We start from the raw sequence: 16657 nt of genomic DNA on the forward strand, positions 1-16657 counted from the left end.
GGAAAGGTTGATACAGTAGCAGTATGGCCTCATGGACGTCTTTCTGACGGATCCATATCTGGGCATGGCCCTTCTGACAGATCCATACTTGGGCATGGTCAAATGCAGGTGGTTACTTTGATTGGCGCGCCCAGGCTTCTTCGAGGGGTCTATATAAGGTCTCCATTTCTTCACCGGAGGTATGCAAATCTTCATCTTGAGGCCACCTATTCGTTATTCCTCGCCTGACTTGAGCGTCGGAGGGCCGTCGTCGGGACACCCCCCCGGCTCGGTTTTACTGCAGGTTCGCCGGAGCGCTCGAGGATCCAGCAGGGAGCGCCACGTGCCCAGTGTCCGTTGACTCCTGGTTCAGACAGGATCATGGGTATTGAGCAGGACCATTTGAGGTTGCTCGATTTATACTGACTATATAAAAGAACAGAACCTCTATTATTATAGATGTGCGTACTCTTAATCCCGATATAATAACAACACATATACTTAGTATTTATTTCTTTAACTTATCAATGAGTGAGATTTATTTGTTAAATCAATAGACCCGATAAGTTGGGAAATAGTACCATTTATATGGTGTGTTGTTGATTATAAAGGGAAAATGTGTCCTATTTATTTAGGTTGATGATGTCCCCTTGAGGAACTCATAAGGATTGTCATGTAAACCCTGCAAGTGGACTTAGTCCGACATGATAATAAAGTTGAGTGGTACTACTCTTGGAGTCAAATGTTAATTAAATGAGTTGTCAGTAACTCATTTAATTAACGGGCATACGATATCTTAAACACAGGGAGATTAATGCACTTATGATAAGTATGAGCCCATATTGTAATATGGGATTGATGCGGTAGTTCAATAATGATCCTTTAGTGGTATGAGTTATTATTGATGAACTTGAGTTGGGTGTTTGGGTCGAACACAGGAAGCTCAAGTCCATCAGGAGGCAAAAACCAATTCCTCCTCTCGGTCCCTGTTGTAGCCTCTATAAAGCCTCGCATCCACCCATCCATAACCGGGTTTGGTTTAACTTGGTTTGGTTTAACTTAACTGGGTTTGGTTTAACTTAACTTGGTTTGATTTAACTTAACTTGGTTTAATTTAACTTAACTTGGTTTGGTTTAACATAATTTGTATAGATTTTTTTTTAACAAAATTTTGTTAATTTTTCTTTCCTTGTAACCGATGACCAGTCTATAAAAAGGAGTAGGATGTGGCCCATAAAACCTAACTTTCTATTATTCCACAATTCCTTCTCTTCTTGTGGTTGCCGCTGTAGGACCGATGCGGCCGGCTAGAAGGGGGGGTTGAATAGCCCTGAAAAATCAAACACAACCCTTTCTCGTACGATTAAGCTAACACATAAAAAATAGATTAAACAGAAAATAAAGCATAAAAACGAGGCACCGAATTTGACTTGGTTACAACCGGGGAGGTTGTTAATCCAAGGATGAAGATCGCACTAAGAGCTCCTTCAGGCGGAGAAGCCTCGTTTACAGCAGTGTAAGCACAGAAAGACAGAAGCTAAACTAAACAGTGGAAGCACACAAGTGTTAAAAGGGAAAAGTGTGTTGTCGGAGCTTCGTTAGCGTCGCAGGAGCGCAGAGCAGCAGAGCAAGCAGTAGAAGATCTTCTTGTCAGTTGTTGTTTTGGCTCCACCTCTAACCCTCCTTTTATATGAGGCTCGGGGCGCCCTGGTGAGACGTGGCAGGTCCAACCAACGAGCTCCACTTGGCGATGACGTGATCAGGATAAAATTACCTCCCGGGCTCCCGGACCTGTTCCGGGCGCTCGGATCCCCTCCGGGCGCCCAGACCACCTTTCTCCAGAGATTCCTTCTCCTGCAAGATAAGGTTAGTCCGAGGCAAGTATATAATATGTTTCCTGCAAAACAAAGTGTTAGCACAGTTTATAAATTCAATATCAAGAGTATGACTTAGATTCTATCTTTCCGAGACCGGAATCTAGTCACGATCTCGACTTAGATATCTGAAATGGATCTAAGCCGGATCGACGCCTAATATTCCCTTCCCGGGAACGCGACCTCACAGTCACTCCCTTCCAGTGACTTACCTTTACTTACCCGTCAGACGTCCGGTCAGCCCTTCGACCCGTCTGGACTTCTCGCCAGCTATCTTATCAGCCCGTCGACCTAGTTGGACTTCTCGCCAAGCGTCCCCACAGCCCGGTCGACTACTGGACTTCTCACCAGCCCATCCCACACCAGTCGACCTAGTTGGACTGTGCTGCCCGTCACCATGACCCGCTTTGATTTCGTGTTGCATCCGCCATTACCGACTGCCCTGACTTAGCCTGTACACTCGATCAGAGTGTTAGATAACGACAAACCTAACTTAACCTAATTTGTCATTCATCAAAACCTGAGTTAGACCGTTAGTGCTAACCGCACCAACAACAACTCCCTTCTCCTCCTCCTTGTGGCAAGCACCACATCCACCAAGGGCTAGCCCCCTTTTCCTCCTCCTAGGGCCGACACCCCTTTCTCCTCTATCTTCTTTGTGGCTGGTAGCCTTTTCTCCTCCTTGTGGCCGGCAACTTGAAGAAAGGGAAGAAGAGGAAGAAAAGAAAGAAGAGGAATTAAAGAAGAGAAAGAAGAGGAAGAAGAAGAGAAGGAAGAAGATTAGAAGGTGCCCCATCCTAGAGACTCCTTTGTGGTCGGTAGTTTGGAAGAGAAGAAAAGAAGGGTGGTGTTGTCTTGGTAGCTCGTCGCCCACACGACGTCCAAGAAGAGGAGAAGAATACGGTAGAAGATCTTGAGATCTTTAGCTACGAAGAAAGGTACAACTAGTTCTTTAATTCCGCTACGTATCTAGTTTCGTTTTTCTTTGTATCAATTTTGAATACCACTACAAGAGGCCAACAATCTTGTACTTCGATCAATGTGTGCTTCGATCAATCAAGAACTTGCTTGATTGATCAAACACATGTCTGATTGAGCATGTAGGTTGTTAGGAAAGGTTCTGTGCTCGTACAAATTTTTATACGGGAAATTTAAACATAACGGAATTCCAGCGCCTTCAACTTATACTTCATTAGTGTAGAGAGGGATTTCTGTATTTTATTTGACATACATTTTACGATAAAATTGAGTTTATCACTCCTCCGGGTGAACCCACACACTCTAAAAGGGGTAAATCACAGGGCTTTTCAGCCTTAGCCGAGCGACCTTTCTAAATAGGAGGCACGAGATAACCTGAAGCAATATTTGCACATTGATCCTGTCCGAATCGCTGAATCAATGGACACTGGGCACGTGGCGCTCTCCGCCGGCTGACGTGGATCTTCGACCGGTCGCACGAACCTCCGGTGAACCTGCAAGGAAGTCGGGCCTGGAAGGGGTTCCCGGCGACGACCCTCCAACGCTCAAGTCAGGTAAAGCTCGACAACAAAGAAGTGGCTCCAAGAATCGTAGAATGCGTACCTCCGGTGAAGTGCAAGGCCCCTTATATAGAGCTGGAAAGGAGCTCATGCACACATGTCGAGGCGAATACGTGTCCCCAGTCCATACCTCGGTAGGGGCTTGTCAGAAGGCTTACCTGACACCATACTGCCACAGTCCAAGCATGTCTTCGATGGGACAGTAGAACCCCTTGTCGCCATATTTGGAGTATGGCCTAGTCATAGAGCACGACAGCTGTCAGAAGATGTTCCTTGTTCTTCTCTCCTTACTATATGTCGGGGCGTCCGGCCGGCCAGCACTCACCTCACGTCCGGCCATCCATATGCATTGGTATGCTTAGGAGATCCTCGGTAATGTGCTCTGTAGGGACTGTTCGCAGTATGCTACCTTATGTCTTCGGCCGAGCGTGCCATCCGCTCGGCCCTATGATCCTGTTCAGCGAGCGTCGGAACCCCGACTCCCGCCGGGGCGCCTTTTACCATCAGTTGGACACCGGTCGGCCGATCGGGCGGTCGGCTAACACTTCTCCGGTCGGCCTATTGATCCAACCTTTTCTCGGGTGTCCGGTCGGTTCATCCTTCTCCTATCGACCACCTAGCCCTTTGACTTCCACGTGGCGTTGACTCCCCAGAACGGGGTCCCCTGTTCTTACCGCCGGATCACTTGCCTCCCCTTCAAGTCTAGTCGAAGGAGGCGATTAGTCCGACTGACTGGACTGCGAGTCTAGCCGGGCGGCTCCTTCACGCAATTATCCTCCGCTCGGCCTCCCGCAGGGATGGCCGTAAGGTTAGTCAACAGCAACATTCCTCGAATCTCTTCGTAATCCGCGCCAATCTCAGACATTAAGGCTGAGCATGCGCTCATTAAATGCATCGAATGGCTGAATGCCACGTGGCGCACTGGGTCATCGTACGGCGGCGGCGTGGTCGAGCGATGAGATCGAGGCGGTTTGAAATGAACGGTCGAATGTGTGCTTTGGATCCCGTGACCTGGATCCGACGGTGGAGGCCGCTCGAGCTCCGCCCTATAAGAACTTCGCTTTCTCCTCCGTCGTCTCACTTCTGCTCTCGCGTGCCCCCGGTTATTCCTCGCGTTCCAGAGTTCAGGCGATCGTGTTCTACTGCCTCCGGCGATCTCCGGTGTTCTTTCTTCGATCCCCCTCTTCCCCGTAAGGTTCTCCTCTCTTCTCTCTGGTCTTTGTGCTTTCTCTGCATTTCTTTCCCATATTCCAATCCTCGGGGCCTCTTTTCGTTTACTGTCTTATTTATTCCGCCTTTCTTTGCCTTTTTGATTCCTTCCGATCGGATCATGGCTAGTTCTTCTTATCCTGAATACCAGTCACTCGGCCCATGGTACACTACCATGGAGTCACGATTCGATCATCGTGACTTTGATATTCTGACAGATAATTTTGAAATCCCCGGTGATTTTGAACTTCTTTTAGCCGGTCCCTCCGCTCGGCCACACAGGCCGCCGCGCGGAGCTTTCTGTGTCTTCCGCGACCAGTTTACTGCCGGTCTGCGTTTCCCTGTACATCCCTTCATTATAGATGTTTGTAACTTTTTTGGTGTTCCGCTCGGCAGTCTAGTACCCAACACCTTTCGTCTTTTTTGTGGTGTTGTTGTTTTGTTCAAGATCCACAACATCCCCCTCCGACCGGAGGTCTTTTATTATTTCTATTACCCCAAGCAGTCCGAGCCGGGCACCTTCATGTTCCAAGCTCGGCCCGGCTTAGTCTTCTTTAATAAATTGCATTCTTCCAATAAACATTGGAAGGAGTATTTTTTCTATATCTGTATGCCCGATCAGGCCAATTTCCGGACCAAGTGACAGGTCGACCTACCCCCCACTCCTGAGCTAAAGAAATTCAAGACCCGACCGGATTACCTCCATGCTGCAAATATGCTATCCGGTCTGCGGCTTGACATCAATAAGCTTCTTCACGAAGGAGTGATGTATATCTTCGGCCTGAGTCCAATACGGACTCCCCTTCCGAGCAGCTTCGGTAAGAATTTTACTTGGGCATATGCTTTGATTGCTAACTGATTTCTCTTCTTTCCTTTGCAGCGGACATCGTCATAGAGTCGGTAATGGCCGGCATTTTGAAGAAAAAGGCGGCGGCGCTCGAAGCCGCGGCAGCCAAAGAAATGGAGACGCTCGGCCTCAAGCCGGTCGGCTCGCATGAAGGGGAAAGCGGGACTCAGGAAGAGTCGGCCGCTCAGGCCTTTCCATCAGAACGTGGCAAGCGGAGCCACCCCCAGCGGAGGACCAACTGTCCAAGAAGAAGGTTCCGCTCGGGAGGAGGAGCAACCTCGACAAAAGAGGCGTCGAGTGGAGACTCCCCTGCGATCGGCTACCTCCGCAGTCCAACCATCCGAGCTGGTCACCGCAACTGCTCGCGGCAAGGCTCCAGAGGTCGAGGCCATTTCGTCTGACCGGACGCCCTCTGAATGGGACGAGCTGGCAGCCCCAATTGAGGCTATTCCGGTCAGCACCCTTCCGCCCGCTCGTCAACCAACCCAGCGTTCAACCATTCATTCTCAGTTTTCGGCGCCGGCTTCTGATCCTCTTCCGACCGCCGGTCAGACGACCCCCGGTCATGGCCGCACGGTTCGGGTCACTCTTCATCTCCCGACTGAAGAACTGCTGCCAGAGGCTGACCGCCCAACCGCGCCCGAGCACACTATCACCTTGAAAGGGCCCCTAGCTGAGATGTGGGCCGACGCTCGGGCGCGCGTCGCGCTGATCCCCCTTCGAAGTTTGGCCAATAGCCACATGCAGGAGGCCACGGGGGTAAGTTCGTTTTCTTCAAAGCTTTGCATGCATTTTTTCCGATCGGCGATTAACAACATCTCCTTTTTCATCAGAGATGGGTGGAGGAGATAGCAGTCTCCAACCTCCTGGCTATGGTGGACGAGGCGTTAAGGCAACTGAAGGTGGCAGGCGGTCCGTCCGGCTCTCAAGGCCCTTCGTATGCCGAGCTGCAAAAGGAGCTGAAGAAAGCTCAAGCTTTGTTGGCGGTCGAGCAGAAGAAGACAGCCGACCAGGCTCATCATTTGGCCGAGCTCGAGCGAGTGAAAAAATCTCTGGATCACAAGATAAACTTGGCGACCGAGCGGAAGAACACGGCTATCTCCAACCTGGAGAAGAAGAATGTGGAAGCTTGGGGCCTGGAGCAGAAAGTAAATGAGCTGATGGACTAGCTTGATGGGGAGAAGGCAGGCCGCTTGGCTGATGCAGTCAAGCATATAGACGAGCTGAAAACTCTGCAAGAGTCCCTCGCCACGTCTCAATTGGCCTTCAAAGAATACCAAGAGGCCGAGCCGAGCCGGGTCGCTGCTCTGAGACATAATTACATCCGCTCGCCCGAATTTTTGGAAAAAGTTTACGAACATATTAGCGAGCTCACAAACCGAATATTATTAGCTTGAGCTCGGCTCAATAATGTTTTCAAGCTCAAAATCAGGCTCGAACTCAGCTCGTTAACTTAATTGAACAAACTGAACAAACTTTTTCAAACCCGAGACCGAACAACTCATAAGTGACTTGAAAGCTCGTTTACATCCCCTGCATATAGTCTATTGGATTTCTAATGATTAAATGAAACTTAACAACATGGCAAAGGAAGGTCTAGGGATATTTTTAAATATATATAAAATTAAAATTGAGCTTTAATTGAATAATTTGTTTGAGTTGAGGTGGTTATGTGTGTTAGGACCGATGTGCCCGCTAGAGGGGGGTGAATAGCGGCTCACCCAAATCGTTCGCTTCCTACGTTGTTAGCTTGCGCAGCGGAATAATACAAAAATAAACAAGCTAAACAAAATATAAGACAAGAGAGAATGCAAACCAAGCTACACGATCATTTACGTGGTTCGGAGATAAAACTCCTACTCCACGGTGTGTCCGTAAGGTGGACGATCCCTATCCGTCGGTGGATTACTCCCCGGAAGACCTCCGGCTAGCTCAAACTCCTTGTGGGTGGAGAAACCTCACCACAAACTCACCAAGACCTCTTGGATAAGGAAAAACTTGAGCACTTATAGACTACTAATTAGACCTTAACCAAGTCTAATTTCACAACTCAAACCAAGCTCCCAAGCTTTGGTTTTATAGCCCATGAAAACCCCTACCGTGGCTTAAACATTTCGCCTTCCATCGTGGAAATTCGGCCGTTATACCCCAACGGCTCGATTTCACACATCTCGTCATTGCCACGACCGCCTCACTAATCAAAACATGCAACGATCACAAGATCACATAAAGAACGCTACAAGATCGCTAAGAAGCGCTACAAGATTGCTACAGTGGGCTACAGTACCGCTACTGAGAATCCTAATTCTTATATTTTACTCCGAGTACAATCTCTCAAGACTCGTCACCTTGCCCGACCAACCTAGACCTAGCTCTGGCTCCTCCATCAGCCTTGCGTCCCCATGCCTCCCATCCTTCACGTCTTGCCTTTTGGAGCTTCCATCGGCCTTGTCATTGTCGGGGTCTTCCTTTGGCAAGAGGTCGCGCCTCCGGGACTTCATCCATTGCCAAGTTACACTTGGACTTACGTTGCAAAGACTACATGCTTGGACTTACACCGCCAAGACTCATCCTTGGACTTTCCTCCTTTGCCAAGATCACACTTGGACTTCCTTGTTGTACCAGTATCCTGCACACTCACAATGCATATCAAATACAACAATAAAACTAACTTAAACCTTTGCCCAAACATCAAAACCTAGGGTCACTAGATTGCTCCAACAATGTGTGCCTCTTTTTTTTTTCAAAAAAGAGAGTCCTTTTTAGGTTTTTCTACTTTAATTTTTCTAACAATTTTTTTTTCTCATAGTTGAACATCAAGTGGAGTCTACTGCTTGAGTAAAACATTACCTTTTGGGAGTTCACTTGGACAACACTTTTCATTCTTTCACATTTATTTTAAGCCGTTGCTATTCTGTTAACCTAGAAAACAAGACAGAGGCCTTGTTGTCTAAGCCTTGTCTCCATGAAGGTCACCTCAAAGCTTGCAAGGAAGGCTTTTCATTTCCTCTCTAGGGGACGAAGCACATCAATTCAGCTGCCCTCCTGCTATGTCAATCTGCGCCATATCTCATGCAGCCCCTCTGAAGTCAACAAGCTTTGCAATGGTAGAGATTGTAATGTTTCCTATTGTAACTTTCATTAATTTTTGTTTTTCCCTTTTATTCTTTTTGTGATTTGTTGCAGTTCAATTTGATGGGCAGATGACTCACTGGAGTTCGCTAGATGGAAGAACGGTGGTGGTCTTTTCCATCAGTCCTCAGACATTGACCCCACTGCAATAATTGAAATAGGAGCAGTGGTACATGGAAACTGTATGCTGGCATCAGATGTTCACATTAGGTCTGGAACAGTAGTGGGGTCTTCTGTATCTATTGGGCAGTCAACGAAGGTAGGGTAAGAATTCAACTTTCTATTTCCATAGCTTGTGCATCTAATTATGATTCTTGATATTACTCGTGAGTGATATTATTGTTCTACACTCAACTTAGTGTTTTGAGTGCTGCTTTTGTAGTTGTTGCTCCTAAGATTGTTAGGATCAAGATCCTTCCTAAGGTTCTGATCATAGGACCAAAGCGCAAGATCGCATACATTTGATATTTATAATTTATAATATCAATTGGATTTCAATATATAATTTTATTATGAATATTACAAACTTTACCATTTTGATATTATGAAACATAAATAAAATTTCTCATATAATAGATATATGATATATACAATGCAAATTTTTAACGTTCCATCTTTGTATAGTAATTAGCAACTTTTATATAATGAATCATACTTATAAGATGGACACTAATAACAATAATTAAAAATAAATCTTCCACTTAGAAGTAACAAAAATCTTATATTATTGAAAATTTTCTCAAATGATATGTCATGGAAGAAATCTTCTGCTTGGTGGGCTATGTAGGAGTGGTAGAAGACTGACAAGCTTAGAATGTTTCTGAGGCAGAGTTGTGGTATCTGACCATGCGTTAGAAGTCTGTGGAGATGATTAACTTTCTTAGCTTCATAGTGTATTGCATCGAGGATGTCATCTCCTTTCACATTCTTTGGATCATTTGGTTGGCAACTTGGCATCTCCTGACCGTGATGAAGGTCACATAACCTTTTTCGTTCGATGCAAGAAATTATGCTCAGTGATATCCTATGTACTTAGAAGTTCTAGAAAATGATGTTTAAATTTAAACTTGCTTTTGGCTTCATATAGATGTTAAACCTCAGTTTGTTCAGAAAATATCTTACATTTTTCCTTTTATACACCTGCTTTCGAATTTGCTCGTTTGACAATGGTGTCATGTAGTTGCTGAAAGTATTTTACGAATATGTTGGTATGTCTGGCTGTTTCACATATGATAACTAACCAGTTTCAGCGTGAGCACTGACATTTATTGATGTTGTCTAGGTACAATTCTGTGCTAACTAATTGCTCTGTAGGCAACTTTTCAACAATCCATAATGGCGTCTGTGTCGGTCAAGATGGTATGGCATTTCTACTATGTTGCAGTTTTCAGAAGTTTGAATTAGATTTAGCCCTCATTTTAATTAACAGATTTAATATAATATCAGGAATATATTTTTTTTTTCATTTCTATGTTCTATCTCATTATATAGGTGAATCTAAATTTGGATTTCTGTTATGCAAGCAATAATGACAATGTCGAAATAATAACTATTAGCTTCTCTTCCCTGGCTTTTCTTTCTGCTCCTATTTAGATTAGTGAAATTTTGTAGCATTTGCTCAAAAGATGATTAAAATCTTTTTGAGTCCATAACTAATGCTGGATTAGTTTCTTGAACAATTTGGTACACTAATGTACCATTTATTGTACATGAATCTGCTATAGTCTTTATTACGTTTATAGAAGTACATTTTGTGGCTCATCAATTAACCCTTTTATTATTTACAGGGTTTGGATTTTTTGTTGATGAGAATGGGCACATGGTGAAGAAGCCCCAAGTTAGTACTTGTTTGTGATTTAAATTTATATCTTTTCTTTTAATAAAAACGCTCCTGATTATTCTGTGTTCTAGAAGTATTTAGGGATTGTTACCTAAACTAGAACCAGATAAAATAGCGGGAATGATGATTATTACTGCAAGAAAAAAAAACTGCCAACTGACATACCCTCTATGCATTTAGCCTGCTGAAATAGAAGTATTTAAAGATAAACCATGATGTTACAATGTTTTCATAATTGGTTCATGCGAAGAGAAATGAAAACCATGATGTTACAATGTTTTCATATTTGGTTCATGTGAAGAGAAATGATCTTTGCTATCTCTCTCGATTAGCTTTGAGCTTGAAGCATTGTTTTTTTTTTCTTTGTTGCAAGTAACACTTGTAGGCAAATTTAAAAATTGAAATGACATTATAACTAATAACTATATTGTTTAATTGCCTTCAAATAGTTCTACATAAAATATTAAGACATTTGATATTGGATCTTTGAATTCTTTCAGTTTTCTTTTGATTAATTCAACTTAAAAATACATTCAATAGCATCAAGATAGAATAATCATTTATTTGAATTGGTCAAAATAAAGTTTTAGTAATTTATTCTTTTGCTCGCTTTCCTTTATGTTCATATTTTTATGAGAATTTTTAATGTTGGCTGTCTAGAACAAATGGAGCCCTCAATCTTTTCCATCTGAGCTTCTGGCTGAAATTGGTGGTTTGCATTAGTTATTTATGTTAATATCAATTGAATACTGATGATAATGCTTTAGTCTAGCAAGTAAAGCATGAATATCTTAATATTTAGTTTTAAATTCAATATCTCAACTTGTTAATGAGAAGTATACGAGTCAAAAGTCGTGCATGAATCAAGCAATAATATTTCGAATCTTTGTTCTCTCTTTTTCTCTACTTAAGGAGCTGTTCGTAAGGATTGCAGACCATGTGGAGATAGGCGCAAACACATGCATTGATAGGGGCAGGTTAGTTATTCGCTACATTATGACTCTCAATATTGTTGCCTTAATTTTGCGACACATTACATTTAGTGTACAATTACCGGTATAGCGAAAAGCTAATTCCTTATCCAGATCAAAGATCCATCTGAGTCGATGGATTTCATTCTGGTGCATATTATCTAGTTGCCTCATTTTATGATATTACTAATTAACAAATGAATTCACAATGATTGTTACTGCCCGATGCAGTTGGAGAGACACGGTAATAGGAGATCATACCAAAATAGATAATCTTGTTCAGGTGCATTTTGAGTGTTTTCGCGCAAAGAAGGGATCAATTGTCAGTAAATTTTTTATGCTAACTTATATCCCTGTGAACATATTTCCTCTTGCAGATAGGCCACAACGTAGTTATTGGAAAGTGCTGTATGCTCTGTGGACAAGTTGGCGTCGCTGGCTCCGTGACGTATCTAACTACATGCCCTATTTCCTTCGACAAGAAGATCTTTAAATATCTTTCGAAAGGCGTTTACGTATTAAATCTTTGCTTGTAGGATAGGTGATTATGTCACTTTGGGAGGCAGAGTAGCCATACGAGATCATGTGACCATCGCTTCAAAGGTAGTATTCGAAACAATTGGATCAAACCACAGATGTTATGGGTTCAAAACTCAACTTGATCGTGCGACAAAGTGTAGTAGCTTTCATCTTAATGTTTTTTTTCTAAAAAAAATTGAATGGCAGGTTAGACTTGCAGCAAATAGCAGTGTTACAAAGGATATTACAGAGCCGGGTGACTATGGCGGTTTTCCTGCTGTAAGAATCTACATGTTTTGCTCGCCATTTTCTTCAAATGCTAAGACTGTTTCTGCTTTTGCTTCTCACCTTCTCTTCAGGTGCCTATCCGCGAGTGGCGTAGACAATTTGCTCGACTGCGTAGCACCTGCAAGTAATCTACCGAGTCGAACATCGACCAGATGAAACCCCTGTCGACATTGCATTTGAATTATTGGGTCCAAAGTTCAGATTCTGTATGCATAGCTCAATGAGAATTTATTATCAATTGATAAATAAAATGAGGTATATTTGTTATCAATTCATGATATTATCATCCACAACCATTGCTATTCTGCCAAGCCTTGAATATTAATTTTTTTTATTAAGAATAACAATATAATGACAAAAACAATAGAACACAAATGTCATGAACAATTATTAAGAAAAAGAAAATGTCACTGCTGATCCGAGAAAACAAAAATAATGACATTGCTATCAAACAAAGTCTTTCGTTTCTTATCGAGTAAAATACTTGTATGTACAAGGACATAGTCCTCATTCAAGCACAGATACTACACAAACCAAAGGGTTCATAGAAGAGAAGATATAGATAAAACACATACACCTAAAGATTCAGGCGAAAATGAAGATATGTTTCTTTTTCCCTTGCACAAACAGATGTTACAATAACATAAAGAAGGTTTAAACTCCACAATTTACACAGAATCAACCCCGCCAACCTGCTGCTGAGCGAGATATCTTTCTCTTCTTTCTTTCTGAAAATAAATGTGCAAGAAAATCCATGTCAAATAGGAAGGTGGCTGGAAACAGAACAAAGTGAGGAGTCCGAATTATATGTACCCATTCATCTATAACCAGCCCTTCCCCGATAATCCGAGGGCCTGAATCTTCAGGAGGCTTCTTGCGTGCTTCGATCGCAGCCTCGGCTTCAGCTAGCTGCCTCTTCAACTTGTCCATTTGCTTTGACAAAATTTTGCCCATGTACACCATGAACCATTTAGTAATGTATGTGGTAATATTAATGCGAGCTGTGACGAATATGTATTTGGAGTTTGACTTACAGAGCAAGAGCGTTCCGGATCCAGGAAAACAACCTGCAATATTTGCTCCACTGCAACCTGATCTTTCTGCTCGTCAAACTGTTTAGAAAAGAGCAAGAGATGAATAAAAGGTTAATGGACTCAGTTCGGAAGTAAAATTCTCACAAGCACATGAATAAGTTGCCATATGCTCATTGAGTTTCTGACATTTTCATCATTTTTTTTGTTCTTTCATCTTCAAAACTTAATGTCCATCTACTTGGATTACAAAACCACATATGCAGCTCCACAATTTATGATCATCTTTCGTGTTGCTTTTTGTGCTCCCCTTATATCTTCCATCCAAATAAGCAGGTACCAAAAAGTCTCTTTTCTGTTTACCTATATGATTTACTAAACTGAAATAACTCCTTGGAGACTAGACAACTTATTTGCTGCTTATCCTGTTATATGGTAGACTAGACAACAAACTTTGTAACATAAGCACATAATTATAGATTTTATTTCACTTAGCAGGCATGTTTCGCAGAGTAAAATGATAACATTAGTTTATGACAACAAAGAATTACAATCATCTGACTTCATATTCAGTCATTGGAGAAAAAATAATTGTCATTTTCTATTGAGCATCGACGTAATGACATAATTGAAATATGCTACATTTAATGATCACCTGTTTGTTCAACCAAGTCCAAGTATCTATTTCGTTGTGATTTATGTAACTTAAAAGATGTATTAGCCAATGATTTGTTTGTGGATTTAAGTAAAATGGAAGGAGCAAGCAAAATAAAAGTGAATGATATATTTTCCAATTTGAAAGATATTAAAATACAAAAAATAGTTCTTTTCATCCAAATTAAGGGGCTTGTTTTAAATGAAGTCCGTTTTAACACAGTCAATCCAATTGCATTTGTTTGTACCAACCAACCAAATTCATTCAATGATAACATTCTAAAATCAAGTTGAAATGGGGAGGAAGAGTAAACTTACTAGCTCTGGAATATATTCTGTAGGACCATTCACCTTCAAACTGATAATCTTAAACTTAACGTTGCACTTTTGTTCCATTGGCTTCTCATTATTCTCTGGTTGTTCAACAAACTTGAATACTGCGACCAAAGATGATTACTTAATACCTTAGGGAAACAAAAGCTAGTGCACGCAAAGTGGAACGCAAAATTACCAGTTGCGATAATACTCTCCCCAGGTGAAAGAATACCTCCAGGAGGACGCATAAAACAGCTTTTCGGTGCAGTTGTTTGAAACTGAGTCCACTCAGAATAATCAACATTTGATACAGAAACACGCAGACAGCTATGAGCTTGGATGATGTTATGAAGAGAACATATGGTAAATGAATGAGAAAGTAACTTATTCCTTCAGTTAGATATAGCCAGAGTTCATAATGTTGGAAACTAGTCTGCTTAAGAAGGTAAGTAAAAGCTAAAGACCTTGAAAGCCACATGTGCTTTGCTGGTGTTCTTTATCCTCACTGCACTTCGGGCCTGTTTTCCAGGTTCATCTTCAAATAAAATGACATGCATCAGAATGTTATATTAAATAACCACAAGATCTATTCTGAGAGAAAGTTTCCCAAAGTTAATATACATATCGAGGTAGAAATTAAATCTCTAATGGAGTCTAATATTAGTTTTTCTTTCACCAGATCAAAAGATCCATCCTCAAAAGATTCTGCTCCTGAAAACCAAAGGTCCATATTGATGAACATAGCATAAGCATGAACAAAATGCAAGCTTATAATCTATTTGCTGAGATATTATTAACACATTAACTGTAGTTTTACTAAATTCCTCGACTGAAGCATAGAGAGCTTTTTCATAAGATATAAGCATCAGATGATCGACCATCACACTCTACAGCCAAGCAAATATAAAAACAATATCATACTGTACAGACGTTTGTTGAAACAACCAACAAAACATTGAATGGCACCCACAAGAAATAGCTATCAGAATCAGAATTTGGTATCTTAAGAGTCAAATAAAGCAGGTCTGAAAGAAAGTAAGATATAAATTCTCACTAAAAGAGTCTAAACTATAAGATTGTAAAATTTTATCTAGACAGATACCCAAAATGGCCAGTTAGCCACTCGTCTCAATTCGCATCAAATGATCTAAAAGGCAAGACAGCTTAGAAAAGGGAAGATCGATGTTTCGAAGTGCAGTGTGCATCAATTTGATGCCAATTCTTCATCACAGCAGGTGTTCTTCTAGCACAAGCAACAGAAGCTATTTTGGGCGAATCAAAGCTGGAATCAAAGGGGACGATATAAAATTCCAAGCAAAATAAACTAGCTAAAAGAAGAAAGGCCTTAGATCCCGCGAAAGTTCAAGAAGGGCACACAAAGATCACTCGTCTCTAAGCTTCATTCGAGATCCGAGAGGAAGAATCGAAGATTGAGAAAAGGAACCCGAAAAAAAATAGGGATCAGAGCAAGCACTCACAAGGGAAGTAGAGCTTGGTGGATGGATCGAGCCGGAGACGCCGCCTGGTTGGCAGCAGCGACCTGGCCACCGACGAAACCGATCCCGCGCCGGAGCTTCGCCGCTCGGCGGCGCCCCCCTCCCGCTGCCCCAACTGGCTCCGCTCGGACGATCGAGGGTGGTGGCGGTGCGTCAGGCTGAGCGCCGTCGAAGAATTCGTGGTCGACGACGACGCCGAGCCCCCGCCAGTGCCAGCGCCGCTTCCGAAAAAGGGAAACCGGCAAAAACCCCACGCCTTTCCCTCCGCCTTCGCCGTCGCCGCCTTTCCGTCTTCCACCGCCATCGCGAGCACCACAGACCAACACCGCCTCTCGGACGCCGGCGGAGGACCACAACGCTGCGGTCGGGATCCTGTAACGACTGGTGAGTGTAAAGGACCGTGACTTCACGGCTTCGCTCAGCAGCTCAACGGTCAGCTTTGGAGTCCGTGAATTTCTTCCGAAGCGGTGAGCGAAGGAGCGAGTGAGACGAGCACGGCTCTCTCGCTATGGGAGTAATTAAATGCGCATAAATAAGAGAGTTAGACAACCTTTTCCTCCTTCTATCCAATTATAAAATAATAATAATAAATATTATATCAAATATTTATTAAAATTTAGATATTTGATTTAATAATACAAAGTCAACGCCATTCTTATCCAACGCACGTGATTTTTAAGTAGGGGACAATGCCGTTGCAGTTGACTTGGCCAGTAGACTGGCAGAGCTTCCATAGCATCGTCGTAGTTTCCCTGCCACGCAAGTAAAGGCCGGTTGGGATTATCTCCTCTAGTTTTTTCTGGATTTATTTTAATTTTCTTTTTCTTAAAAATTTTGTTTTAAAATTCTACCTTTCACCGTATAGAAAAATTATGCGGACTCTAAGTTGACTTAATGAGTCAAGCGGGCTGTCGAACTTAGAGTCCGCATAATTTGACTAATAAAATTTGACAGAATTTAAAGA

General features: G+C 42.6%; 2 protein-coding genes across 3 annotated transcripts; one reads left to right on the top strand and one right to left on the bottom strand.

Moving 5' to 3' along the window:
• Window positions 1-8152: 8152 nt before the first annotated feature.
• On the top strand, window positions 8153-12472 carry LOC122009990 (probable UDP-3-O-acylglucosamine N-acyltransferase 2, mitochondrial). Of its 2 annotated transcripts, XM_042566322.1 has the most exons (10): window positions 8164-8554; window positions 8651-8843; window positions 9862-9938; window positions 10367-10416; window positions 11332-11396; window positions 11622-11673; window positions 11768-11838; window positions 11927-11993; window positions 12117-12188; window positions 12269-12472. In XM_042566322.1, the coding sequence occupies exons 1-10, from the start codon at window positions 8413-8415 to the stop codon at window positions 12323-12325; spliced, it is 846 nt and encodes a 281-aa protein (XP_042422256.1). In that variant the 5' UTR covers window positions 8164-8412; the 3' UTR covers window positions 12326-12472. The 2 variants fall into 2 exon arrangements, with proteins under 2 accessions (XP_042422255.1, XP_042422256.1); XM_042566321.1 differs by having other exon boundaries at window positions 8153-8554; window positions 11927-12188.
• Window positions 12473-12611: 139 nt separating this feature from the next.
• LOC122009991 (vesicle-associated protein 4-2-like) lies at window positions 12612-16208 on the bottom strand. Its single transcript, XM_042566323.1, has 7 exons — window positions 15676-16208; window positions 14662-14732; window positions 14394-14475; window positions 14201-14319; window positions 13232-13309; window positions 13011-13130; window positions 12612-12925 (listed from the first exon to the last, which is right to left on the bottom strand). The coding sequence occupies exons 1-7, from the start codon at window positions 15995-15997 to the stop codon at window positions 12866-12868; spliced, it is 852 nt and encodes a 283-aa protein (XP_042422257.1). The 5' UTR covers window positions 15998-16208; the 3' UTR covers window positions 12612-12865.
• Window positions 16209-16657: the final 449 nt, after the last annotated feature.

The sequence above is a fragment of the Zingiber officinale genome, chromosome 8A (assembly GCF_018446385.1).
Source record: "Zingiber officinale cultivar Zhangliang chromosome 8A, Zo_v1.1, whole genome shotgun sequence".
Lineage (NCBI taxonomy): Eukaryota > Viridiplantae > Streptophyta > Magnoliopsida > Zingiberales > Zingiberaceae > Zingiber > Zingiber officinale.